General features: G+C 35.1%; 1 protein-coding gene across 1 annotated transcript in view; it reads right to left on the bottom strand.

Moving 5' to 3' along the window:
- Positions 1 to 27,273, bottom strand: part of BMP2K (BMP2 inducible kinase) — a 122,926-nt gene that overhangs the window by 7,438 nt on the left and 88,215 nt on the right. Inside the window, exons 12-15 of the mRNA XM_077770541.1 lie at positions 26,708 to 26,806; positions 25,572 to 25,756; positions 20,565 to 20,722; positions 13,695 to 13,805 (exon numbers count right to left, since the gene is read on the bottom strand). Coding sequence (XP_077626667.1) covers positions 13,695 to 13,805; positions 20,565 to 20,722; positions 25,572 to 25,756; positions 26,708 to 26,806 — 553 coding nt within the window. The remainder of the gene's footprint in view (positions 1 to 13,694; positions 13,806 to 20,564; positions 20,723 to 25,571; positions 25,757 to 26,707; positions 26,807 to 27,273) is intronic.

The raw sequence follows: 27,273 nt of genomic DNA, 5'->3' as shown, positions 1-27,273 counted from the left end.
AACGAACAATACCCGTCAAACTAGTTCTACAAATCAGCAGAAATCTGGAAATCATCTTCCTTCCTCACCAGTGTGTTTAAACTCTCTTGTATCTGTTCCTTCCCCTTCCACTGCCAGTTGTCTATTTCATTTCCTCTATCCTTGCCGGTCTATCTCTAGTACCATGTCCATCAAACTGCTCCTCTACAGTGCCACCAGAATGACTTTTCTGAAACATTATGGGGCTACAGCTTAAAACCATTTAGTGGCTCTCTAAAGTCCCAACCCTTAGCCCAGCATAGGTACCCTTCTCCATCTGGATTCTGTCCTACCACATCTTTAGCCTCAGACCCTGATGTCACCGATGGGTATTGTTGCCCATGGGTGTGCTTCATACTGAGTTGTCAAACTCAGGAACTGAACAGATTCAGATTTTAAAAAAGTTTTTGAGATACCTTGCCTCTCCCACCTCCTCATGTTTGCTATCAGAAACTGCGGAACCTAACAGATTTGTGCTTCGGGGGCACTCTTACTGTTTTAACATCTCATACAACCCCTTGGTAAAAACATCCTTCTAGCATCCCTAGTCCTGTCTGACTTGCCTAGTGGTCCCAGTAGTTCCATGCCAGGGCCCTTCAAAAACATCCCTTGAAAAACACCCAAATTTAGGGCTCTTGATGAACTTAGTACAAGCCTTCATTGTAGCAGCTACTATACTGTATTATAATTATTTGTTTACTTGTCTGTTTTCCCTACTTGATTATAAGCTCTTAGACCCAATCCTATTTACCATTTACCTCATTTATCATTCCTTTCTATCCTAGCAAGTACTGAATCAATATTTGTTGAATGAAACAGTAAGTGACTACTCTGAGCTCATAGCTATGGACACATATTCAATATACTCAGAATACAATAAAGAAAGTAACATAAAAAAAATTAACTCTTTACATTTGGAGTTTTCTTAGCTCAGAATTCAGTCACTGCATTTTTAATTTAATAATACATTTTATAGGGCACTTTCCTACACGCTATATATATGCTGATCATACATTAGCGAATAAAATAAACACGGTCTCTGCCTTCAGAAGTTTATAATCAAGTGTGGGAGATGACAGAGAGTATAAGTAAACAAACTGTGACAGGCTGTGTGAANTAGTGGTCCCAGTAGTTCCATGCCAGGGCCCTTCAAAAACATCCCTTGAAAAACACCCAAATTTAGGGCTCTTGATGAACTTAGTACAAGCCTTCATTGTAGCAGCTACTATACTGTATTATAATTATTTGTTTACTTGTCTGTTTTCCCTACTTGATTATAAGCTCTTAGACCCAATCCTATTTACCATTTACCTCATTTATCATTCCTTTCTATCCTAGCAAGTACTGAATCAATATTTGTTGAATGAAACAGTAAGTGACTACTCTGAGCTCATAGCTATGGACACATATTCAATATACTCAGAATACAATAAAGAAAGTAACATAAAAAAAATTAACTCTTTACATTTGGAGTTTTCTTAGCTCAGAATTCAGTCACTGCATTTTTAATTTAATAATACATTTTATAGGGCACTTTCCTACACGCTATATATATGCTGATCATACATTAGCGAATAAAATAAACACGGTCTCTGCCTTCAGAAGTTTATAATCAAGTGTGGGAGATGACAGAGAGTATAAGTAAACAAACTGTGACAGGCTGTGTGAAAGAGCAGTGGTGTAAGTCATGGGGTGGGGGAAGGGGTACATAAACCTAAGTCAGCAAAGGCCTCCCTAAGGAGGATGGTTAGGACTGAACAGTGAAAAGGACCAGCTATGCAAAAATAATAGGCAAGAGGCTGCTCCAAGGAAAAGCTATGGCATGTGTGAAGGCCAATGCAGAAAGAAGTTGGGTACCTGCAGTACAGTGGCAAGGAGAAGACCATACAAGATGAGGCAGGAAAAAGAGGGGGAAGACCAGCCTGTGAAAGTCCCTCTAAGGCCATTATAAGGAGTCTGGATTTTGTTCTAAATTCAGTGTGTAATGGGAAGCCATTATAAGGCTTGTAAGGTATAAAAGTGAGGCGAACGCAGAAGAGGAAAGTGTAGAAATAAAGCCAGAGACTCTGGTGGCCTAGACAACAGTGGGTGCAGGGTGAGTAAAAGTGGAGAATCAGAGATTGAGGAGGGAAACTCTGGAAGGATGATAGTGCCATTAATGCAGACAGAAGAGTGAGTAAAGAATAAGTTGGAAAGTAGAGGAGATTATCAAGAATTCGGTTTTGGACACAAAGTTTGAGTTCTCTGTGAAGCATTTAAGTACAATGGTTAGTTTTTGACTAGAGACGAGATTTGGAATCCTCACCTGCAGAAGGTATGTAGAGAGGGTTACAAGTCTGAAGGAAATCATTTAGGGAGTGAGTACAAAACGGGGTAAGAGGACCCAACACACAGCCCAAGGTCTAATACATTTGGAGGTAAGCAGAGGAGCCTACAAAACTACGTACGAAGGACGGAAAGAAGGACCAAAAACCAGGCAAGCGTAACGTCACAGAAGCTGAGAGAGGAGTGCTTCTGGAACAGAGTAGACAACTCGGCTGGGTGAGGCAGAGAGCTGCAATAAACTGAGGACAGACAGGCCACTGGCTCTGCTCAGCAGCTGCAGTTTGTTCGCAACCCTGAAGTGAGGAGTAGGGCTGAGGAGGAGGGGGAAAGACGACACGGAGAATTCTGTCAGGTTCGACTTAAATATAATCTTCATCCATTATTCATCTGCCAGTTCTATGAAACCAGCCTAGAGCTAAATGTTGTATCCTTACAAATTTATAATACGCTTATCTTAGATCCTAAGAGATTAAAATCAAATCAAATGCAGATTCTGAAGTTTGACTTCTCCATACAGCTTACTTCTGACATTAAAAACAAAGATTACTTTTAGATTAGCTGTAGAATTTATTTTCATCAATTTTTATTCAAAAGCAAAAAAGCTCCTCTAAGATACAATTTAACTTACTACGTTAGCTCCTCACCCACCCAGAGCAAGCCACAATGTGCACCCTAATGCCTGCTCACAGGCACCTCCAGCAACCATCCAGAACGCTTCCCAAAGCATTCCCCTAAGTAAGATACAAAACAGCTCTGCGGTCCCAGGTACCTGAGTTTATAAAATGCTACACTATAGACTATGCCTCCACCTGGAAAATGCTCATTAAAGGTGCTACCAAGTCCTACACAAAAGAATCTGCTTAACCTTAATGAAATTTCCCAGGACTTCCCAAATTTGCTTCACTACAAACACTCGTATTCACAAGTAACACTATTAACTTTATAAACAATTTTGTAAAATGCACTCTGGGAAAATACTACTTCTACAACTTCTCTGAGAAATTCCACTTCTAGGGCACAGAGTTTCATTCCTAAAGATCTACTGGAAAATTTAACAAGGAAAATTTACAAAATTTAAAAGGACAGAGTCCTTTAATTGACTTTTTTGGGCAGTTTATTTATTTATTTATCTATTTATCTATTTATTTATTTATTTTTGAGAGAGCGAGAGTGCGTGCACGTGCCGCACACAAGTTGGGGAGGGGCAGAGAGAGAGAAACACAGAATCTGAGCTGTCAGCACAGAACCCGATGCAGGGCTTGAACCCCACAAATCATGAGATCATGACCTGAGCCAAAGTCAGATGTCCAACCGACTGAGCCATCCAGGTGCCCCAACTTTCTTTTTGTTATTCTTCTATTTTAATCCCAGTCTTCTGAATTAACTGTTTTCCTTTACCCACTTGGCCACTAGTACTTTCCAAAACACATCTGTCACTTCCTACTCACTCTGTCTGCACTGTCCACTTCTCAGAGTTGTATTCATAGAGATACAGATTTCCTGATAATAAAGTGCTATATACAGATCTATTTTTTTAATTGTCAGTGTGAATATAAATTTGTGGGGCTTTTCATTTACCATTTTTAATGCATCTTTACAGGTATCAATATAGTCACTATTGATTCTAAAACATAATAAAACATTGTATAGAGAACATTTTAAGATTTAACATTTACCTATAGAACTTCTAGGTTGTTTCTAGTTTTTCAGCATTTCAAATAGAACCATGATCATGCAGTTTTTCCTTGAGGGGAAAAAAGAAAAAGGAAATTCTCCTTTTTTAATATAAATTTCACTTTATGGATTTACTGTCCTTCATTCTACATAACCAATATACAGCTAATAAAGTTAACCCAGTGACAATCTTGACAGGATCATAGCTAAATACTCTGGTCTGTACCCTCATACATAATATGAGAAAATATATAAATTGTCATATTACGAGAGAATAATGTGACAATAAAAGGTTCTTCTGCACAACACTGTTGTAAAGAAAGGACTCTGAAGAATGCCCAACACACAATAAGCACTTAATAGTAAACTGTCATCATCACCTCCAGGATAAGGCCACACTCAATTACCTCATCTACCAACTCAATTCCTCATCCACCACATCCACCTTCTAGCATCTTTTCTGGACTCAGTGCTTGACAGTGAAACTAAATGCAAGGGAGGTGGAAACAAGTGCAATTCTATGGCTAATTCAAGAGGAGTTAAGGCCCACGTTAGAAATGGCCAGAAAAGGGGCACCTGTCTGGCTTAGTCAGTAGAGCACATGACTCTTGATCTCAGGATGAGGAGTTCAAGCCCCACCCTGCGTGTAGAGATTACTTTTAATTTTTTGGAGACAAATATATATCCACACACAAGTGTGCATACTGAATCCTGGAAACTAGATCTCTGATTTTTAAATAGCTATAGTTGGGTACATAATATAAGGATTTGAAAAAATTGCTTTCAAAAAGACCAAGAAAAGTCACACACAATGATGTATGTTATCTTTGCGGTTTCAGATTACAACCCTGAGGCCTATGGGCAACTGGGGAAGTTTTCTGTTGGTATAAACAGACTGGTTTTATTTCTCTAATGGTCTTCCCTTTATAATAACTAAAATAAGCAAGGTTATTTATCCAAATTCCTTTTTTCTCCCACATTCTCACAAGAGAATCATGCACAGAAATGAACCTTTAAAACAGCATACTAAGAGCAACTTAAATGTTAAGCATCATAAAAACACAATTTAAATACATGTGGTCATCTTTCTCTAGTACCTCCTGATCAGGAAAAGTTAAATTCCAGGCTGCAAGTTACAGCAATCTCAGATAAAGCTTCACTTTCTGCAGTAAAAGTGACCTACTTCACTGTGAAGCTATACAAGAACTGAGAAAGAAATGGGAATGATAAAAAATTAAAAATCATTTCAAAATATTCTTAAGGCTTTAATCCCACTTCAAAAGCACTAAAGACGGTCAAAATAATTACTACCAGCTATAAAGCTGGTTATTAACTATGTAATATATAGTACTTTAAAATGTGACTTCATAGCTAAGTGCCATCAACTTTTATATATTTCTTTGCCTAAACATATTCTTGTAATTTAAAACATTTTTCAGATACTCCTACTGTTTGTTCCCAAGGCCAGATTGCTTCTTCCAGTTGTTAGAGCAAATATTATACATGTGATTTACCATGAAACTTAAATCGGCATTATTTCACTGCTTAATTTCCCAAAAGTATAGCCTAAATATGTTTCCTTATAGTTCAATATATCCTAAATCCTAATAATCCCTCTATTTATTGAGATGTGTATTATTAACAAAAAAAAATGGCTATTTTTCAAGTGGTGGAAGGGGAGCTATAATATTTAGAATATGCACTAGGAACATGTATTTAAAGCATAAACAAATCTCTAATATGTGCCCAGGATCATACATCAGTTACCTTTTTCTATTGATTGATTTTGATAAAACACTGTAAATTTTCACATATTGACCAACTTTTATTTTTGGCTCTAAGTAGGACATTCTTCATAAGCTAAAAACAGAAGAATATTTTGATGGCTTCTAGTCAGGATATTATTTCTGCTTTGTGCTTTTGAACTACAAACTATAAAAATTTCAGCTTTTTGAGTAATCCTTATCTTTTGAGGTTGGTCTGATTGTTACAAACAGCCAAAATCCAATCAGAGCCAAATCCTAAAAATAAAGGGAATGACTAAGATAATGTAGATCTAGATACATTATTTAGAACAGCAATAAAGGGTTATGAAGTCTTACATTCTCTTGCATGTCACATAAATGGTCTCTCGGGGAAATTCCAAGTAAAGTGTTGGGGGGAAAAAAAAGTTACAACAATGGAAATCACTAAAGTCAGTGTCAAGAGAATTAGTACTCATTTGCACACAAAATTCTGCTGATTAAAGTTATTCTCACTGGCTTACTATACACCATATACGATTTTAAGAGCTAACTAAAGCAATGCTTCAATTATTCAGTACTGTCAGTAAAAAGCATTTACTAAATATCTACGTACTAAATTAACCATTTGGTAACCATTTACATAATAATATATAGCATATTTCCCTTCCTTCGTCAGCAGAGGATACTAAATGAAAGTGTCCTTAGATGACTTGGAATTGTGCATTCCTGCCTGACCTTCCGTATCTGTAAAGTAGTGATAGCAACAGTATTTGCCTTGGAGAGTTGTAGTAAGGTTTAAAGTGAGAACATACGTGAAGTGCTTACAACACTTCTGGCACGTGTACGTACTCAATAAAGGGCTGGGTTATTATTCTTGCTGATGTAGTACACTATCATTTCATGGTTATTTACAGTGCCTGCCATATGCTCCCACCGGTACAGAGAAGACGGTAAGTAATGCCATCAAGTGCACAAATGCAGTGCCAAGGGTTGTTCATACATTCTCTCTTAACGCCCCACCATCAGGCTCCCACCACATTAGTGTAAAAATGCTTTTGAAAGGTTTGCTATGATCTTTCCTCTTCAACCTTATTAACTACATCTTCAGAAATGTCCCCTTTGCTCTCTCCATGTCAGATCAATCACTGTCACGTCTTCCTACCACTCAAAGATATTGTTACCATCCAGTGCTTATCACTTGGCTTTTCCCTTTTCTCTTTCCATTTCTTTCTTTTGGTGACCTTAATCCTATTTCATAGCTTCAACTATATCTCAAAAGCAAAAAAACAAGAAGGGATTTTTAGAGATGTAGTCTTTAATACATAAGGAATTTGAAATTAGGAAAAAGCTGAAAAACTTGCCAAACTTAAGGCTATACACATGAAGGCCATATTGACTTCTCTGCTGATGACACTATCTTAAAACTCTCATCTGTAAATGCTACAATTAAACTACCAGTAGAATATCATCACCAGTAAGTATTCAATATAACTTATCATCAACCACAGACAAAATAAAACCATAGACTTGTCTCGAATTTCTTTTGCATCTCCTTTACAAAAGGTCTAGGTCTGAAAAGTAAAAAGTAAAAAAAAAAAAAAACACCATACTGTTTCTACTTCAGCAAATAGTGTTTTGTTGAACTGTACAGTAAGTATCTTGTGTTGAGTATTTTATAGCCTGTAGATTTAAGTTCTAGAAACACTAAGACCCTATCACCAAATGAATAAATACTGAACTTTACAAAATGCACAGAAGATAAACATCCAAAAAAGCCTCAGGTTCCTCATCTATAAAGTAAGAAAATAGTAAGAATAAAGTAAGAAATAATGGAACTTACCTGATAGAGCTGAACATTACAAAATATTCATTTTATTTAATAAAAGTTCATTAAATATTAGGTTGCACACACGCATGTGTGTGAAAAGAGAGATTATGTTAGATAACTAAAGTAATGAACTCATTCATCAATGTACTGTATGGCATATGAAAATGAATACAGCTAGTCTAGAAAATGACTAGGTAGCCAGGCAAAAACAACTGGGAGGTTCTGAAGAACACGCCTAACCCACCAAATGAATTTAAGAACATGAATTCATCCATTCCATGCTTGAATTTTCATAACAAGAAATTTCAAGATATTAAAATTTCAAAGACATCATAGGCTTGCACAGTCCAAGAGAAGATTCCAAACTCAAAAGCAAAAATTTGTACTCAGTTTTCATATTTTCATATATTTATTATGGTATCCTATTTGAATAAATATTGCAAATAATGTATTCTTGAATCACATAAAGGAACCTTCATAAACTGTATCAAAAATTCTATTTAGAAAATGTCAAAAAAAGAAAGTGTGGAGAGGGGCATGTTTGCATCATACTATTCATATTATCACTCTTCTAATCAGGTTTTAGTTATAACACAGGTGGCACATTGTTAATCATATAAGAAGCTTCCCATTTCAAGGAAATTTTATTTCAATGTTCTTTTCTTTACTATCAGATTATAGAGGATGAATGGCTTGAAACTGCTATTGTAATTACATGCCTTCTGTTGTCTCATCATTTCGGGTCCAAGGGAAGGGCTGTAAGACTTTAAAGCTCACACTGAATTGGTAGCATACTGCCTGGCGTCATTTCCCAGCAATGTGCCATTCCAGGCCCAAGGATTACTGGATTAGAGGGCTTCATCAAAATTTGCACTGTTTCTCCGAAGACAGGCCAAGTGACAAGGCCTGAGTATAAAAAGAGTTGTGAACAGTATTTCTCAGCCAGATTAAAAATGCTGTAAAACTGACATTTCTATTATGTTACTCATACTGTAAATTGTTATTTAAAACAGGCCACATAACATTTTTATTTGTTTTGCTGCTATTTACAGAAGAGAGTTTAGAAGCAGACAGAGCTGGATTCCTACTTATAAACTATCTGACCTTAAGCAGATCATTGATGCTCTCTGAACCTGTTTCCACTAAATGTATAAAATAGAATTCAGTAAATGGTAACCATTATTGCTGACATCCTGAAATAGTAAAATTCTTGATCTTCAAGAATTACCTACTAGAATCTAAAAATATAAGCAATACATGCATATCATCACTTATAAAATGACCTAGCATTTGAACCAACAATCTGTTAATAGTTTATATTCCAACAAATATTTGCTACAAATAATGTAACTTTCCCAACCCTAAACTCAATTTAACCTCCTATTAGATAATGAGAACCCTGAGGTAGATCTGGGATTTGGAAGAGTAAGTTCACCAAACCTAATTAAAAATGAAATGCAATATAAGAAATCTAAAACTTCAGTGACTTAATATAGCTTATATGTCAACAAAATTCTTCAAATATTTCAGAAGTTGTATTTATTAAAATTAGGCAGTTTACACTTTTAATTCACAGAGCCACACATCCTCTGTTGGTACACAGACTAACTGTAAAATGATGCCTTAGGGAGATGGAAGGGTGTGTGGATTTGATGGAATGAATAACATGCTTTGAATATGGTTTTTATGTGTATACTACAGTGAATACTAGTAGTTAATGCTTTAATAAAAACAGAAATAGCACTACTGAAAAGGCTCTTGGTAGTGGAAAGTTCATAAACAGATTCTACACTTTAAAGGTTATCAGTAGTTAAGCAAATACTAGCTTACTATTACTAGAACTCTGTACTATTACTAGCTGGATAGCAGCTACAACTTACTTAACACTAAGATTTTCACATTTGGTAAGTAGTAAAAATATTACTTAATAACATTACCAACAACAAACACAATATCAACAACATTGAGAATGTTGTGCTTTGTATAAGTTCTCTTTTTTAATTTTCAATAATCTTATCAAGTAGCTAACATTATCCCCAGTTTAAGATACAGAACCCCTCCAAGAAATTAGGCAACACCTAATATCACATGGTTAATCTGTAATAGAACTAAGATTTATACCCAGGACATTTAAAATTATGATATACCACACTACTAACAGTTTAGTAACCTGAAATAAAAAGTGAATATAATTCCATGATAACTAAAATATCACAACTTATGGAAGAAGATATTATACACAACACCAAACATATTCTTGATATAATAATTACTTGACCTCTGCCTAAACTGGTAATTTATAAAATTTAACTTGCCCCATAAGAAGAGGAAAGCTAGATTGGAATCATTTAAGACACAGACTATCAAAATGTTATCTTAATTTTCCAAAAAGTCTGAAAATATAAACTAAGGTGCCAAACAACTCAGAAAGATGCATCTATGTAAACAAAATAAGGCAGGCCAACTGACTGTACCAGATCTGTAACACATGCAACTGTTGAAAAAAATATGGACTCTAAATAATAAAGGGTATGGGACATAGGATTAAGGGCATAGAGAATATTCCTCTAGTTGAAGCCTTTTTTTTTTTTTTTTTTTTAAAGCTGGAATACATGAAGCAATGCCTCAAAAATTCACAGGGAAAATTATGTCCAACATAAAATCATTTACCCAGCCAAATTACCAGTCAAGTGCCAGTGAGAGAAAAAAGGCAGCAAAGTTTAAAACTTTTCCTCCCATACACACTTTCTTAAGAAACTAGTAGAGGAGTTGCTCTACTAACAAGGAAAGAGGAGAGAGGAGACCCAGGAATTCCCAGAAGACGGTTGAGTAAAAGAAAATACTAGGATAGTAAGTGTGTGGCAGTTATAGGAAGCAATCAATTCAGATTGCAGAGCTCCAAAAAGGGGTAACCAAGTAACAATGAAAAGGGTAGCCACGTTAAAATGGCAAGAAATTAATATTTCTAGATGGAGATGAATCGATGACAGGGTGCATAAGACAATAAAGGAATAAAAACAGTCATTTTTTATAAACATAATTATAATTAACTCTAGAAAAAGCAAAACCTCATAGAAGGAAACAAACATAATCATGGTACACTGGAGCACAGTGGTGACAAATATTTACATATTCAAAAAACGTACACATTGAACACTGACAACCAACAACTGTGTCAAAGCTGTACTGGAAAGCTGGGGGGAACAAAACGTGTATGACTGTGTGTGTTTGGGGTGGTGGAGTAGGGTTAACACTGGAACTAATCTACATCCCCATTTTCCATAATAGGAAGTCCACACATATTATCTAAATTTGGAGGTAAAAAGTAAGAGACAGCAAAGTAAGTATGATATACTAAAATATCAGAAGTGAAAAAATTATCTCTAAGGAGTCTGAACAGGAAAAGAGGACAGGGACGCAGCAGACAGAAAAGTGAATTTTTTTCATTATAAACCTTGTTAAATCCAACTTTTTAAAGTATGTGCATATATTATTTTCATTAAGAAAACTAAGTTTAAAACTAATTTGGTAAAACTATGATAAACAGAAGAAAAACAAAGCAAAAATGAATCCATTACAATTTCAAAGTTAAGATTAAAAGTTCTCACAGAAAGTCTGTCTTTCAAAATAAAAAGAGTACAATTCGTAATAAAACCAACGTAAGGAATACTAGAGTTAGAAGAATGGGATTTCCTCTTAACGTACTTCCCAGTGGAAAATTCTTATGGAATTCTGCCTCATGACTAAATTCACTTCATTCTCAAGTGGCATTCTCTATATGGCTTACCTAAAATAAAATTATGTTCAGTAATTGTCTACTCTCAGATTCAAGTAAGATGGTTTATCACATATACCCATCATTCTATACACTATGTACACACATATCCACACACAGTCCTAGTTCTACAAATCTCCAGATGCTCACAATGCTAGGTGGAGTATATTTTCACTGGAAAGAATTCATTTCTCTTTTTCTAATTTTTTCCTAAGGCTTAGGGAAGTAAGGCAATTTTTGTTACAGTAGATTCCATTATTTTCCTATTAGAGGAAAATGAACATCCCCAAATACTTTATCTGTACTGAAAATTTATATATAACAAAGTACATGTAAGCTTGATAATGAATAGATCAGTGGTAACAAGTTATTTTAATTTAATTATGTATTTTGGATCTGATAAATACAAATTAACAGTGCTAATATAGCCAAGTGACCATCTTTCCTGTGCTCTCCAGATGCACATCTCACCTGTGACCATTCTCTCCTTTATTCCATTCTATGAACTCCATTTTTCATAACCGAATCATTCCAATATTCGTGGTTACACTAAAGCTAAAAAGACTTTTTTTGGAGGGGCAGCATTAATAGAAAAGACCATATTTTAAGGTCTTTATCTTAACACTTAGGAGTCTGAATTTTTAAGAATAGTCAGAATTTTTTCATACATCCAATGAATATTATTAGATACTTACTAGGTAGGCTACTGGGCAGGATTCAGACATAGATAATTCATTTTACCCACCTTTGATAAGCTTATAATGTAACAGAGAAATTAAATGCCCACAATGAAAAGAAAAACAAAATAACAACAGCAATCAAGCTCAAATCTGTGAGCATATTTCTAACGACAAAAATCGTAGTCCAACCCCAAAATAAAGGTGTGCAGAGAAAAGGCAAACTAGTGGGGCTTATTCTAGTCCCTGATTCTAGTCCTCATTTTCCCAGGGTTCTTTCAGAAGCTCTTACACAACAAAGAAGAAGTTGCACAGCTATGTGCAAACCTTAAAAGGATTACAAAACTCCTTCTAGGGTATGAAAAAGAGCTAGCAGTACTGAAACCATTTCCGTTATAAACAGTTCAAGACCTATGTTCTTAACGGCTTATAATGACCATTTTGAGACATTATAATGTGTTTGTAAAAAGTAACAGTATTTTTATGACCTAGGGTATCGGGGGTGTGAGGGAGTGCGTATGTGCAGATTCAGGAGAAACAGTAAACTGTCTTCCCCTGTTAATGTTGTCATGTCATTCATTAAAAAGATTATTTGAAAGACCCAAACAGAAACTGAATATGAACTATTTTCTAAATGTCAAAGAATAAAATACAGAACATAAAAGTATGTAGAAACTCCTAATTACTGTGCTGCATGTTCTGGATAACCAAACCTAAGTATTGAAAGGTATTAACACTGCCTCAGTGTATTCATCAGAAATCCTGAACACCTATTTCTTATTAAACTTACAATTAAAATTTTTCTTTGTTTATAAGGTGTTTCTTTTGTTGTTGCTCTCACTTGTGTGCATTTGTTTAAATGATGTTATTACATATATGTAACCTGCCTGAGTGAAACATATAAGGAAAAGAATACAAGAACATGGCTGAGTTACCCTGAATACAGTAAACAAAACCTTTACCTTCTAACAAGGCATTATTTATTCTAATATATTTCCCCTTTCTATGATCAAACTCACTTTTTTCCCCACTATGAACACACACTCAAATCCATTTATGCCAAAGTAGGATCCTATTCCATTCTAGTATCTTTGACAGTGTTCACTGGGTAATTACTTCAAAACTATTACTACAGATATCTATTGCTGGCAATAACTATTTAAATTCTAAATTAAAACTAAAGGATATAAGAAAAGAGTAATTTGTCACCAAATTATTGTGACAAGTACAAAATCAGCAATACTTTTTAAACCCAGCTACAAAAAAAAGCATATATAAACTATGAAAACCAAGGATTTTTAAGCAAAAGCTGAGTATATCAACATCTTTAAGTATATCTTAAACATATAAAAGGCAGGGATAGGTTATGAATTTTTTTAATGTTATCCAACAATAAAGATAAAAAGAAACAGTTATGGTTCTCCTATGTAAAATCAGCATTTTTCCATGTTGGCAAAAGGCACAACTGAGTATCCCAACGGAGAGAATGACATGAAGACGACTAGGATGGCAAAGGTAAAAATAATTTTCCATTTTCTATAACTAACACCTGATTCTTACTGTGGCTTTATATTAAGAAAGAGTTTTTGTGATTGCGGTTATCGTTGTTCTTGTGTGTATTTTTTAATGATACGGTTACGTATGTAACTTGCCTGGGTGAGAAATGAAAGGAACAGAACCAAAGGGATCTTCTGGAGGATGGTTCTGTGGAGCAGAGGGTGGCTCTACAGTCTTATCTGAGGGAGCTCTCTCCTCGAGCCTGTCTGCAAAAATAAGATGAAACAAAAAATAAAATAAAAACGGTCTTTAAATTAAAAAAAAAAAAATGGTAACAGTATAAATAAAATTAAACACAGCAATAGCTTTTTTGAAAAATATTAGATTCAGAGTTCATTTTTTTAGAAGTATTAGGGGGTGAGTCCTGAGTCGAATAGATACTTGTTGCTTAGAGGTAAGCTTAACAATATCTTCTCACTGCTGAATTTCACAAAGACAATTGACCTCGTAAATAGCTTAGTTGGTTTATTTAAATGCCCAGTTGTCTTCGACTTGTAACATACTGGACCTAAATTTAAACCCAGTTTGCTAAACAGAGACACATCTGGCATGCTTTCTCCAAAAATACATATGGGAAAAATACTGCAAATGCCCATTAGTTTATAAAATAGGCAAATCTTATTTCTCAATAGCAATAATTTATTATTACATTATTGTTCATTTCTCATATTACTTTGTAGTTATTAAATCATTCACATATACACAGATACAGATACTCCTCTATTAAATTAAAAGCCCTAATGACAGAGTTTATTATTTTATCTAATAGATGTCTGTGATCTAGTAATGTGTCAGGCACTATTCTAAGCAACGAGGAGGAAACATCAAACAAAATGAAGCGTCTTGCCTTCTTGGAGTTTATATGCTGGCATGGAAAAACAAACAAACCAAAAAAAGCAATTAGCATAATGAGAAATATAAAGAGCATGTTAAAAATAAAGCTGTCGAGAAAACCGTAGTGCAGGGTAAAAGTAATTAAGGGACTGGGCACAGGTTACAATAATAAATAGATTCTGATAAGTGCAAGGTGAGAAAAGATGTGCAGGAGGCAGGAAGGGGATTCCTGGGGAAAAGCACACCAGACAGGAAGACCTAGAGCAAAGGCTCTAGCTCCTGCAGAGGCAGGCTTGTCTCACATGAAAAAGAGTTCGCGTCTCCTAACTCCCTAGTAGTGATTATCTTTTCCTGCTCTTAAATTGCGTATCACAGGCACTTCATCAGTTGGGAACTCCTTCATTTTTTTGTAAGCTGTCTCCCTATCCTCTGATTCTTAGCAATCAAACATACACTATTAGGAACCCACTCTGCTTCTTCAGGCATTTTAGGCATTACTAGGAATATACCCTTCGTGTTTAAAAAATCCAATGGGTAAATTACTCTGGTTTCATTTGAGTCCTTAAGACACTGCAGGGTAGGCAAAGAAAATCCAAACAGAATTAGAAGTCCCTAAAAATGGCTTATAACCTCAGAATGAAGCAAAAAGCTCCAAGTGAAAGCTGCCTAGGACAGTGCTTCTCAAACTGAAAGTGCATTCTAGTGAGCTGGGATTTGTTAAAATGCAGATTCTGATTGGATGGTTCATGGTTCTGTGATGGGTTCTCAGCCTCTGCACATCAACAAGCTCCCAGGGGATGCAATACTGCTGGTCCAGGGAGTACACTATTGGGAAGGCAAGGCCCTACAGTAGACAGTGGCCTAACTATGCTTAATTATTGCTATGGAGAATTCTCTAAATACATTTATGAGAATGGATACAATTATCGGCTTTTATGGCTAACCTAACTCTCCAATATCCACCTGAAACTTCGGGTTGTCTAAAATTTTACTTGAAATTTTGTTAATATAATAATATTTTGTTAAGACAACAAACTGATCATTGATTTATACACCAACTAAGAAGTTCCAAAACTTAAGAGCTACTTTTCAAATCTAATACTACAAAGGATAACAATGAAAATTCTGGCATAGAAAAGAATAAGGACAAAGGAAAGAGGAAGTGGGAAAGGACAAATGAAAAAGCCTATCTCAGAGTGATAGTCACAGCATAACAATATCCAAGATCCCTCATTCTTGAAAATCAAGACCTATAGGTAAGTACTTAGGTCTAAACTAGGACCAACTTCCTTTCTAAAATATTTGCATTATAAGTGCTAGGATTCCTGTATAAAATGTAGTTACCTCGCCTTACCACAAACTTAACGAATTAGATGATCTGAGCAGGAGTTTGAGAATCCACACTTTTTTTTTTCAAATGAGTGATTTATTATTTTTTTCAGTAGTTTATTGTCAAGTTGGTTTCCATATAACACCCAGTGCTCATGAGAATCTACACTTGAATGTGCTTTCCGGGTTTATAAACCAGTACTGTACCAATGGTTCCCAGCACATGAAAATCCAAAGTTACCACTAAGGTTCTTTGAATCCTCATGCACTGGTATATTATCTCCATCAATCTATGGTAAATTCAAATAAACGTATAAACAGCACCATGTAGTTATGACAAGAGTACAAACATTACTGTGTAGGGATAAACCAGTATTTTTTATATAGTGAGTCCCATAATTTAAAATATGGAGAAACTTTTATAGCAAAGTTCATTTATCCAATTATTTCAAAACAAAATCAGAATAAACTCACTATAAAACGAATCATGTTCTCACTGTTCCATAAAACACAGAATCAATTTTTCCATGGAGGATGTTCTTTTTTTTTAGTCATTTAGATTTCTAAAGATCGTAGGATAGGGATGCCTAGATGGTTCAGTCAGTTAAGTGTTCGACTCCTGCTTTCAGCTGAGGTCCTTCAAGATCTTGTGGTTCGTGAGACTGAGGCCCATATCAGGCTCTGCACTGACAGCGCGTAGCCTACTTGGAATTCTCTCTTTCTGCCCCTTCCCTGCTCACACATTCTCTCTCTCTCAAAATAAGTAAACATTAAAATATTTATTTTAAAAAGTTCACAGGATAATCTGGGTCTCAGGGCACAAAATACAAAATAAACACATGTATTAATTTTTTAAATTATTTACCTATAATTAAAAGCTAATGAAATGGTATACAGAGATACTTTTCAAATACACAGTCAACCCTAAATGAATTTAAATCCATTTTCAAATAACTGGTTTACATTAGAATAAAACTTGAGCTTGATTTGTCCAATATTAAGACACTTACCTCCTCCTGCCTTCCCAAAAGAATTATGTTGGTGAATAAAGACAGTATCTTTTCAGGATTTTTAATTGATACAGATGGCAAAAATACAGGATTTAAAATCAAAGTATATTCCACAATATCATCAGAAAATTAATATATTCTAATAAGTTAATTCAGTAGCATATATGGATACTGGATTGAATAGCCAAAAGGTTAGTGAATAAATTTTACAAGTACAGTATTCATCTGGTACTTTTGAAACTACTCAAATATATTTGAAAAGTTCTGTTATTCTGCCCTGAAGAAGCAGCATCAAATGTGAATGTTTAAAATGGTTAAGAGTTAATATTTTACATCAAACTAATATAGATGTCGACAACTATTTCTTTCCATGGCTTCACAGGAAAAAAGAACACATTCGGTAGAATATGCAAAGCAGCTACAGTCTGTGGTTTCTTCTCTTCTTCCTTTTAGTACTTGTAACACAGTTTTAAACAAACAATCGTCATCAACAAAAAATAACATCCCAATAAGTATTACTTTTAATTAACATGTAGAGCTATACAACTACTTGAGCAAATGCAAGTTAAAAATTTTCCCAAAGCAAACACTTGTACTCTAATTAGTGTTTAATGTGTTAATTTTTATCACATTCTTCTAAAGTTTACATGCTAATCTGGATGTTTTGGTACAAAAGACTAAGAAAAATACAAGTTTAAACTTTAAAAATATCACTGACATCAGCTTTATTAATAATGCTTAATTTGATTTAATGTTTTGATTTTAAGTGGAAACAGGTAAAAAATAATACTCAGCAAGAATCTGGTCTACATTATACGTTAAATCCCTTTGCCAACTGGCATATAGAATCAACAACTGTTTTCTTAAAAATCATTACAAAAGTTTTTGTTACCAATTACTAATGTTTTGGAATTCTGGTATGCTGAAATATATGATCTTTAAATCACTGTTTGGGTAATACACACAAGTAAAATATTTCCTGAACAGAATATCCTTTTTTTAAAAAATAAATAACCATGTACCATCTTAAAAATAAAACCTCAAATGGCAATGTATTACTCAGAACAATCATTACATGGGCAATGCCTATATTTTTAAGGGCCATACATACAGGTATTCAGTTACTCAGTGGACAGCATATCACAAACCAAATAGAAATTATTTTAGAAAAGAGTCTGGAAAATAACTGATAAAATCTGTGCTGAGAAAAAAGGCAAATTTGCTATATCAAATGCATCAATAATTTACTTATTCATTTTATAAAAAGTTTTTAACAACAAAGAAACCAACCAGTAATGACCAAAACTAATTTTCATTACACTGTTAGCCTCCTACTGAAACTCCTAAAGCTTTGAATGAAATCTTTTGTGCAGCAAGGGGAATTTAGACCCTATCAAGTAGACCAAATATTAGGTACCTTATTGCTTGTAAGTGAAACAGGTGGTGAAGAGAACTGAATATATTACAGTTAAGTAACACTTTGGAAAGAAATCTTTCTCAACTATATCCTATACACTCATGATTTATTTATAAGTGTTATTAAAGATATTTCACCTTTTCTGAACACCATTATTAACGACTATCAATTATTAAGGAAAAGACAGACATTTTTCATCTCCTTTTTTGCTGTTATATGTCATTTCTGCTATTGATGTTGTTTACCCACAAAATCCTTTCTAATTTGGTTTTTCTAAAGCTGATAGTTCAGATAAAATTTTTAAATGCTGGTTAAAGGGCAATAACCTCGAGATGGAGCCTACAGACTTCCACAGAAGGAAAAGGGAAGTGGCATTTACGGAGTGCCCAGACTCTTTCAAGACACGTTTCATTTCGTTTTCCTGACAACTTTATGAGTTAAGCATCATTATACCCAGTTCGTAAATGGGGAAGTGAGATAGCAGTTATGTTACTTTCCTGAGATTACAACCTAATTAAATGGTATTGCCAAGGATCAGAACCCATGTATGTTTTCTGGTGCTATATGCTAATTTGAGTAGGCCAGCCTTGTGACAGTGGTTTCAATAGCTCGGGGACCATCTAGGCACTTTCCTAAATGGCTGAGTTGCTCCAAATCTGACCTTTACATAAAGCTCCTCCTGCACTTTCATTTGGAACTTAGTACCCTTCCATAATTGACAGTGCAGTGAACTCTAAGCTCTTTGGCATACACGTGTGCACAGATACATACAAAAATTACATGTTATCTGACCTTGAGGTCTGAATACAAATAGCTGGTAAAGAGTTTTACATGTTAACCCTAATTTCTATGAAGTTAGGTACACATGAATCTTCTTTATGCCATTTTTCCCTATGTGAAGTAAGTAAAATTTGGCTGTCATTACAAATCCTAAGATGCTTAGAATAACATGTTTTTATAAGGTACAAAATAATGCAAATACTCTACCCCTTCCATCAATTGATGAGGAAAAAAAGAGGGGTTTTACCCAAAGAGTAGAAAATGCTGATTTAACTACCATCTTGGGTCAAAACACACTAAAATGAATAGTTTAATTTTACCTTTTGCTTTCAAAATAACCCCATAAATTATATTGATTTGTTTAACCTCTGTGTCTCCCCTGCCATCTCCCTGAAAGAGAAACTCATTTCTTTCTTTGAAACTTGGCCCTGGGGGCTACTCAAAGTATTCTAGAAATGCCAAAGAAAAACAGTTCTGGTTTAAAAAAACTTTTTTTAATTAAAAGATATAAGTTTGGTTTTACCAGAGTTGACAAACCTTTATTAAAGGTTCAAAACTCATTTTTATATCTTCATTAATCATCAATTGTTTATAAGCATATAACCAATATGAAGAATACAAATTTAAATCCCAAACAACTATTCTTATGTGAATTCAGGGCATTTATAAACTTTACATAAAATATGAATCCATTGGGAGGAAAGCATTTCATCTAATCAGTATTCTCATAAAGTCAGTTACCTAAAAATAAAATAGAAGCTAGGAACTAAAACTAGGGACCATTAGGATCTTCTTTTCACATGCAAAACAGTAAAACACACTTGGATATGCATGCACATCCGTGTGTGTGCACACATACACATGTCTCTAAAACCTAAAAATTATCTACATACTCCAGAGGTGAGCTTTTTGCTCCTAATTTGCAACCTTCTCAAAACATTCCACACATCCATTTTCCAAAAAAGAACTTTTCTAAAAATACATGTGGTGAGGCTCGACATATATATTAGCCAGTTTAAGAAAACACAATGATTCCAAGTAAAACCATTGAGATATCTGATTTAAAGTGGAAAATAATTTATTTATCTTTTGCCACATCAGGACAACAAAGCAGCCCTTTTATGTCAGGACTCACTGAAAGGGCATCACAAAACATTAACATAATGTAGTAGCCCATCTTTTCTTTCAGGCACTTTCAAAGGGCATTTCAGACCCACAATATCTTCTACTGAGTGTGCAAGAAAACAGAGCTGCAAAATGATTAGTAAGCAAGATACTAATGTCTCCCTTTTCATTTGAACATTAATTTCCCATGTTTTAGAGATATTCTGAATTTAACATTCAAAGTTATGCAGTATTTAAGTTAGGAATCAGCATTATTATCAGCAATCTTGGGTTTAATAGCTACTATCAAGCAATTGATTTCTAATGCACACAACATAGTTCGTAGATATAAAAAGATGGCCTGATTTTTGCCCTCAAATGCATATAAAGAACTTTGTATTTATCACCTCAAAACAGTCTTTGGATTTGCTGAATACTTATAGAGCTGTTATATTACTGTGAAGCAAAATAAGCCTTCAAGTGTCCCTTACTTGATCTTAGAAGGTCAAATTCTCTGTCCAACAGTTCCTCTTCTGTTAACTTGGAGAAATTATCCTCTCCAAAAGGATTCCACCCTGACATATCAGGTGGGTTACTGATGTTCTTCTGACTTGTAATATTTGCAACTGCCTCTTTACCAGCAACTGACCTACAGTAATAAGAGAGGGAAAGAAGAAAAAAAACATTAGAATTAAAAATTCTAAAGTGTTTTGGTTCATACTTTCTAAACACCTAGATGGCAGACTGAGGAAACCACCTGGGATCTGAACCACCCCCATGTGTACCCTTGGGTCAGTTCCTTAACATCCCTCTGTCTCAGCTTCCTCATCTGTAAAACAGGAGTAACTGTATCTACCTCATGGGGTTACTGAGAAGATTAGTTAATACATATAAAACAAAAAGAACAGTATCTAGAAAAAGAAATCAGCACTCAATAAATACTATGATCATCATAGTGAATAGGTCTAAAGTGACAATCAGTTGCCTTGTCAAACAGTACACTCTAAAACACTACTGAATATGATCTTATGCCCTGGTTATGTTGAGAACACCACAATAGTTTTCCTTTTGACAAAGACACTCTCTATGTAGCTATCAAGAAAAAATGAACTGTAAGGACTGCTTTATGAATTAGCTAAAACTAGATGAGGGTTGTTTTCTACTTAATAAATAATTCATGGTATTTAAAGTATCCATACAGCTGGAGCCTGGGACTCCTGGTTTGAAGAAAGTTATCTAATAGCCTCTTGGCTTTTAAGAGAAGGTAGAGGGTAAAGATTTCTTAACCTAAGAATCCCTGGGTACCTCTCAGTCAACCAAGCCTGGAAATACACCAGAGGCACAAGTCAACATAACAAAATTGTCACGTTTGTTTCATAATTCAGGTCCAGATATTCTAACATTGGTAGTGGAGGGAGAATCTCTATGCACTTCTAAAAAAGTACCTCAAATTTGCAAGCCTTGACTCACCTTCTTAAATTCACTCTCCCCTTGGGAGCTTACTTCCACTGCCACTACATGGGTCTTAAAAGAGAGCAAAAGTTGCCCATTTAATCCCCTAATCCAAGCCCCATCAGTAGAGCCAAGCCAAGAAAGGAATGTTTAAATACTTACCGAAAGCTAGACAAAAATATACTAACTTACCAACAAGTAGATAGTCTTTCTTATTAAATATGACCTAGATATCTTAAAAATCAAATATAATTCAGTTCTGAACTCACCCTGGGAACGCATCAACTGTCAACCTCTAAGCCTCTCTCATGACAGAATCTCACACTAATTCCAAAACTACCTTCAAGGGCTTTCAGAGTCCCTGAAACACAAATCAGAGAGGCTAGAACTCAAAACCCATTCTCCAGGCATTCTCCTTCCTGCCTGCCAATGATCCCTTTGAGAACTTTCTGATTCCCTTATCCTCGTCTTCATGTTACTTGGATGATTTCATTGATTCTTCTTGGTAGATTGAAAATCAATGAGGTGTGTCACCTTCCCTATGGTTTAATAAGGTGTTAAAATAGGTCCACAAGTTCTCTCACACTCCTCCCTTCAAAGTGCAGAATCGAATTCCCCTGCCCTTGAATATTGGGCTAGATCTAGTGACTCAGTTCTAAGAGAAGGGCCAGTGTGTCTTCTGAGACTAGATCATAAAAGGCATCGCAGGTTCTTTCTTGTCCTGTCTTTTGGACCATTTTCTCAAACAAATAAGAACAAATAATTCTTTATTCAAAACAGTCTTTGGCTTTGCCCAAAAAAATACTTGAGCAACATTTTGGAAAGATCCACATGGCAGAGAGCGGAGGCCTCCTGCCCTAAGCCATGTTGAGTGAGCCATCTTATGAAAAAATCCTCCAGCACCAGCCACGCCTTCAGCAGACTGCAGCTCCAGGCAAACAACTGTTTGAGAGGCCCTTCCCTGCACATAAACATAGGGCTAAACCACTCCAAATTCCTGATCTAAAGAAAGTATATGAGATCATACAAATGTTTAACATTGTTTTAAAACACTTAATTTGGGGGTAATTTATTATGCAGCAACAAATAACTAATCGAACAGGGCAATTTATCATAAAAAGTAAAACAATGTATGTGTTGATGTTTATTTCACTATTATTTGAATACAACATGGTAATACTCTCCAATAGTCATACTAAAGATATATCAACACAATGGAAGAGCAGAAATTTTAGCAGAAGATTAAGTGGTAAAAGGAAATAATCATGCTAACCAAGATACTGACCTTTTCCCTTTGTCTAAGGAACTACTTGGTTTCTTTCTTCTATTTAAATGTCTCTTACACACTTAGAGCCAAACACTTAACCTAATTCTCACCTTCCACTGACCTAGTTATAAGCAAGAATATTTATGTACAGATGACGTTTTAAATTGTTAAGATATTATACTCACCATTTAATCTTTGGTAAAGACTGATATTAAACAGAAATATTAATGAAGTAACATTAAGGCCCCAAGTGCAACTGGAGTGTTCCTCTGGGAAACAAGTGTTCACATCTGTCAAGCGTGTTAACTGTTTCTACCTATCTAACCATTACCCTTTCCTGCTCCAACCTCCCATCTCCCTCAACACATAATTTAACAGGAGTGGAGTTAAAACAAGTCTTAAACACTTTCACAGATATCCAACTCAGTATTTCCCAAAATGGAGTATGCAGAGGATTTTGATGATAAACGAATTTTTTTCTAAAGTTACACAGAAATTAGAAAAAAAACTACATTTTCCTAACACATCACATCTGTGATTCTAAAAACAGTGTCACTGGAGATAAGCTTTAAGCAGGCAATGCTATGTGAGCTACACAAGTTATAGGTATCAGTCCCCTGCATGCTTACTTATGCCTCATATCTTTAGATCCTCATCCTCCTTTATAACTAATCGGAAGTTTAGATAGCACACATGCAATAGAACACTAACAAAAACTTTCTCCTACAGATTTTCAATGCAGAATTCTATTCTCATCAGTGATACAACCTTGTTTCCAAAGGTTGGTAATCCTTTAGAATACAAAGTATACATAAATATATATGCTGTAAGTATATATATATATATATATATACACTCACACACACAGGNCTCCAGATCATGCAACTGCTAGAAACTTATGTACAACCAAAAACATAAGGCGATGGTTATGTGAGGTGGTATCCTCAGGGGAAGCCAGAGAGGAGCAGGGGATCAATTGTATGATTTGTCTCGGGATTCTCTCCTTTGCCATGGAATTTAATCTATGACAAAGGAGGCAAGAATATACAATGAGGGAAATACGTTCTCTTGAAAATGATTATGCGAGTAAATTAAGCATCCGGCTCTTGATTTCAGATGGAGTCATGATCTCACAGTGGTGGGATCGAGCCCCATGTTGTGCTCCAAGCTGGGCATGGAGCCGGCTCAAGATTCTGTCTCAACCTCTCCCTCAGCCAATCCACTTCCTAAAACCAACCAACCAGCTAACAAACACATATACAATATATATATATATATATATATACACTCACACACACAGAATATAACTGACATTTTTATGCTAATTAACATCAAAAGTAAAAAAAATTAATATAAATCTCATCAGTATCTTAAACTAAACAATACTGAGGAGAATATCCTATTTTTAATAAAGAATAAAACTATTCCATTCTTATCCCTAGGGGACTTATTTTTTAGGTATATCTTTTTTGTAAATTTAATAGATTACTACTTATGTGTCATAGACTTCAGTTGTTTTAAGGTGTTTAAAATGTTTATTATCTGTTTTAATGTTATTATTTGCAATAATGCTATTAATTTATTAGAGACAAAAGTGATATGTGGTTAAATCAAAAAACTATAACCAGATTAGGCAAATAACAAATGGTTTGGCAAATACCAATCTGCATCTTTAAACCAGAGTCTGATCTATGCCCTGCTCTGCACTTAGACATACTTGTCCTAATTCATGTACCTCAATTTTTAATTTAGAAAAACACTTCAATAAATCCATTTGTTCTCTCTCTCTCTCTCTCTGTCTCTCTCTCTCTCACACACGCGCGTGCGCACACACACACACACACACACACACACACACACACAGGTTGGGAGGTATACTACAGCAAACTGTATATTTTATTCCTCTCTTGACATGCTTAGTGAACAAATATGCTACTGATGTTTATCATGCCAAAATCCTAGTCAAAGCTTACAGATACCTTTGCCCATCTAATGATCTTATCCTGAAATAGTGTTGCATGAGAACTTCTTTAGTGTTCCAGTAACCAAAGTTCTAGCAACAACTTCCTCGTACATATCCAAAAATACAAGGAAGTATTTATAATGGTCAAGAGATTTTTCACTACAAAATCCTGAAGCACTCCCCAATTCAAATCTGAATTTGAAAAGATTTATACCACAGTTCTTTAGTTTACTGTAATGTTTTCAATACAAATTATCCTGGAAAAATACCTCTACTAACCAATGTATCTGAATACGAAAATATGTGAGGCTATGGTAACAATAACCTTACAGTATATTATGTTAAGAAAGAACCAAATGACATGTTACTATTTTTTGTTATCTCTTTAAATTAAAACAAATTAGACAACTTGTGAGTAAATATTATCAAATTAATTCAAACTGATAATATATAAGTAGAAAAAGCTAAATTAACTTGTCTACAAGAATTACTTTTTTTAAATATTAAAGCTGTTTGTTAGGGTTTTGTTTCTATTTACATTACAACGAATGTCTTAACATATAAGCCGCTAATTTCCTTAGCCTTAAACAATGCTGGATGTTGCTAAAGCCTTATCTGCAAACAGCAGTTAGCAGACTCAGCTGACCGAAATGCAAGGAAGGGGACAGGGACAGGAAGAGAGAACTTGTAAGAGGAAAAGAGGGCTTTTGCAGAGAGAGGGACTCTCGGGTAATTCAGGAGCTACAGAGTGACTCCACTCCACAGGTACACTCACTTCCACAATAATTTCTGTTGCATTCACCGGAAAACACTTGCCTGGTGGCACTGTAAGAGGAGTCTGCTATGGTTCCAACCTGAGCGGGAAGCGATGAAGTGTAGGAAACCAAGGCTGGCGAGAACTCTTGAGGGGAGGTAAGATACTCCGGAGATGCCTGCTGTTGAGGCTGCTGCTGCTGAGTCAGCATCTGCTGCTGTAGGAAAGCCTGCTGGTACTGCTGCACCTGAAACAAGAAGTGCCTGTTATACAAACAGCGCTTGCACCAGGTCACTAGAGCACAGTCAGCATCATTCCTAGTTACTCTGCTCCTTCCTCTTCACACTGGCAACAAAATCTAAAGCCTGAAAAACAATTGATATATGAAGGAGCAGCTTGCTACTAGAATACCACAGCAAGATAAAATAAGTCTATTTAAGAAGCTGTTTAACTGCATGTACTATGGTGATTATTTCGCAAAATATACAACTATCAAGTCATTACATTTTACCTCTGAAACTAATATGATACTATGTCAATTACACCTCAATTTAAAAAAAAAAAACAGTTGTGAAGCCTGTCTCCGTTGGCAGGATTCAAATTCCTCCTTAGAAGAGTTTAAGAAAATGAAAATGGAGTAGCTTATAGTCACTAGTACAGAGATTGCTATTAAAAAAAAAAAAAAAAAGGTCACACTGTTCACTGAAGGAAATGCAATTTTCTTTTGGGTTTCTTATTTTCATTCAACAGATATGTGCCAAATCAGAGACATATGACAAAATCTCATGGGAGGCAGATCATTTCCTTTATACTATGAGATAAGGGAAAAATACCATCAGTCAGTTACAATGTGCCAAATTTCAGGTGCTACAGTCCAAACCAATGTAAAACTGCTTTGGAACACAGGACTGGCTTTGTTAAAACTGTGTTGGAACACTTAGATGGCTCCTGATTTCAGCTCAGGTCATGATTTCGCTATTCATGAGATCAAGCCCTGTGTCGGGAGAGTCTGCTTGAGATTCTTTGTTTCCTTCTCTCTATGCTCCTCGTCTCCTCCAATAAACTTAAAAAAAATGTGTTGTTCATTAACCAACTTGAGTTGACTTTGAAGAATTAAATTCCAAACTATTCATACTGTGAATTCCAACACTGAAATGTATTCTCAGAGAGAAATTTCTACAAATTATACAACATTTACCATTGTAGGGTACTGAGGTGCAGAAGGTTGTGGCTGATACGCTGAATGCATTAAAAACTGTTGTTGAAGGATCTGTTGCTGCTGCATTGCATGTTGATACTACAATGAAAAAAACAAACAAACAAAGAAACTCATCAATAGTACTCATGCCTTTTCTGTACCCCCTAGTCTCTATTTTTTTTTTAGTACTGATCTTAACATCATAACTATGATTTGGGTACTAGTGGTCCAAATACCAAAGTAAAATAGCTATAGTCAGTAAAGGACTATAACTTACATATGCTTATTGGAATTGGTTTCAAAACTATCAACAAAACATAACAGATTCAATTAAAACTTTTCCCAGCAGAGTTTAAGGATGTTTGGAAGAAAATTAAACCTAAACACATTTATTCATTGATGAAAACTCTAGTTTATGTCCAGGACTCATCATAATCTCCTCCATCTCCCCTTCGATGATAACTTCTGGCAATCCAATGGCACCATCTACTTAACTATGTTCCACTCTGGGTCTATCAGTCAAGACCAGAGGAGGGAGACATCCATGAGAAGTGCCATGCATTTAA

This window comes from Crocuta crocuta, unplaced genomic scaffold (assembly GCF_008692635.1).
Source record: "Crocuta crocuta isolate KB4526 unplaced genomic scaffold, BGI_CrCroc_1.0 scaffold236, whole genome shotgun sequence".
NCBI lineage: Eukaryota > Metazoa > Chordata > Mammalia > Carnivora > Hyaenidae > Crocuta > Crocuta crocuta.
The sequence above is the reverse complement of the archived record's forward strand: the minus strand, read 5'-3'. Positions and strand labels throughout refer to the sequence as shown.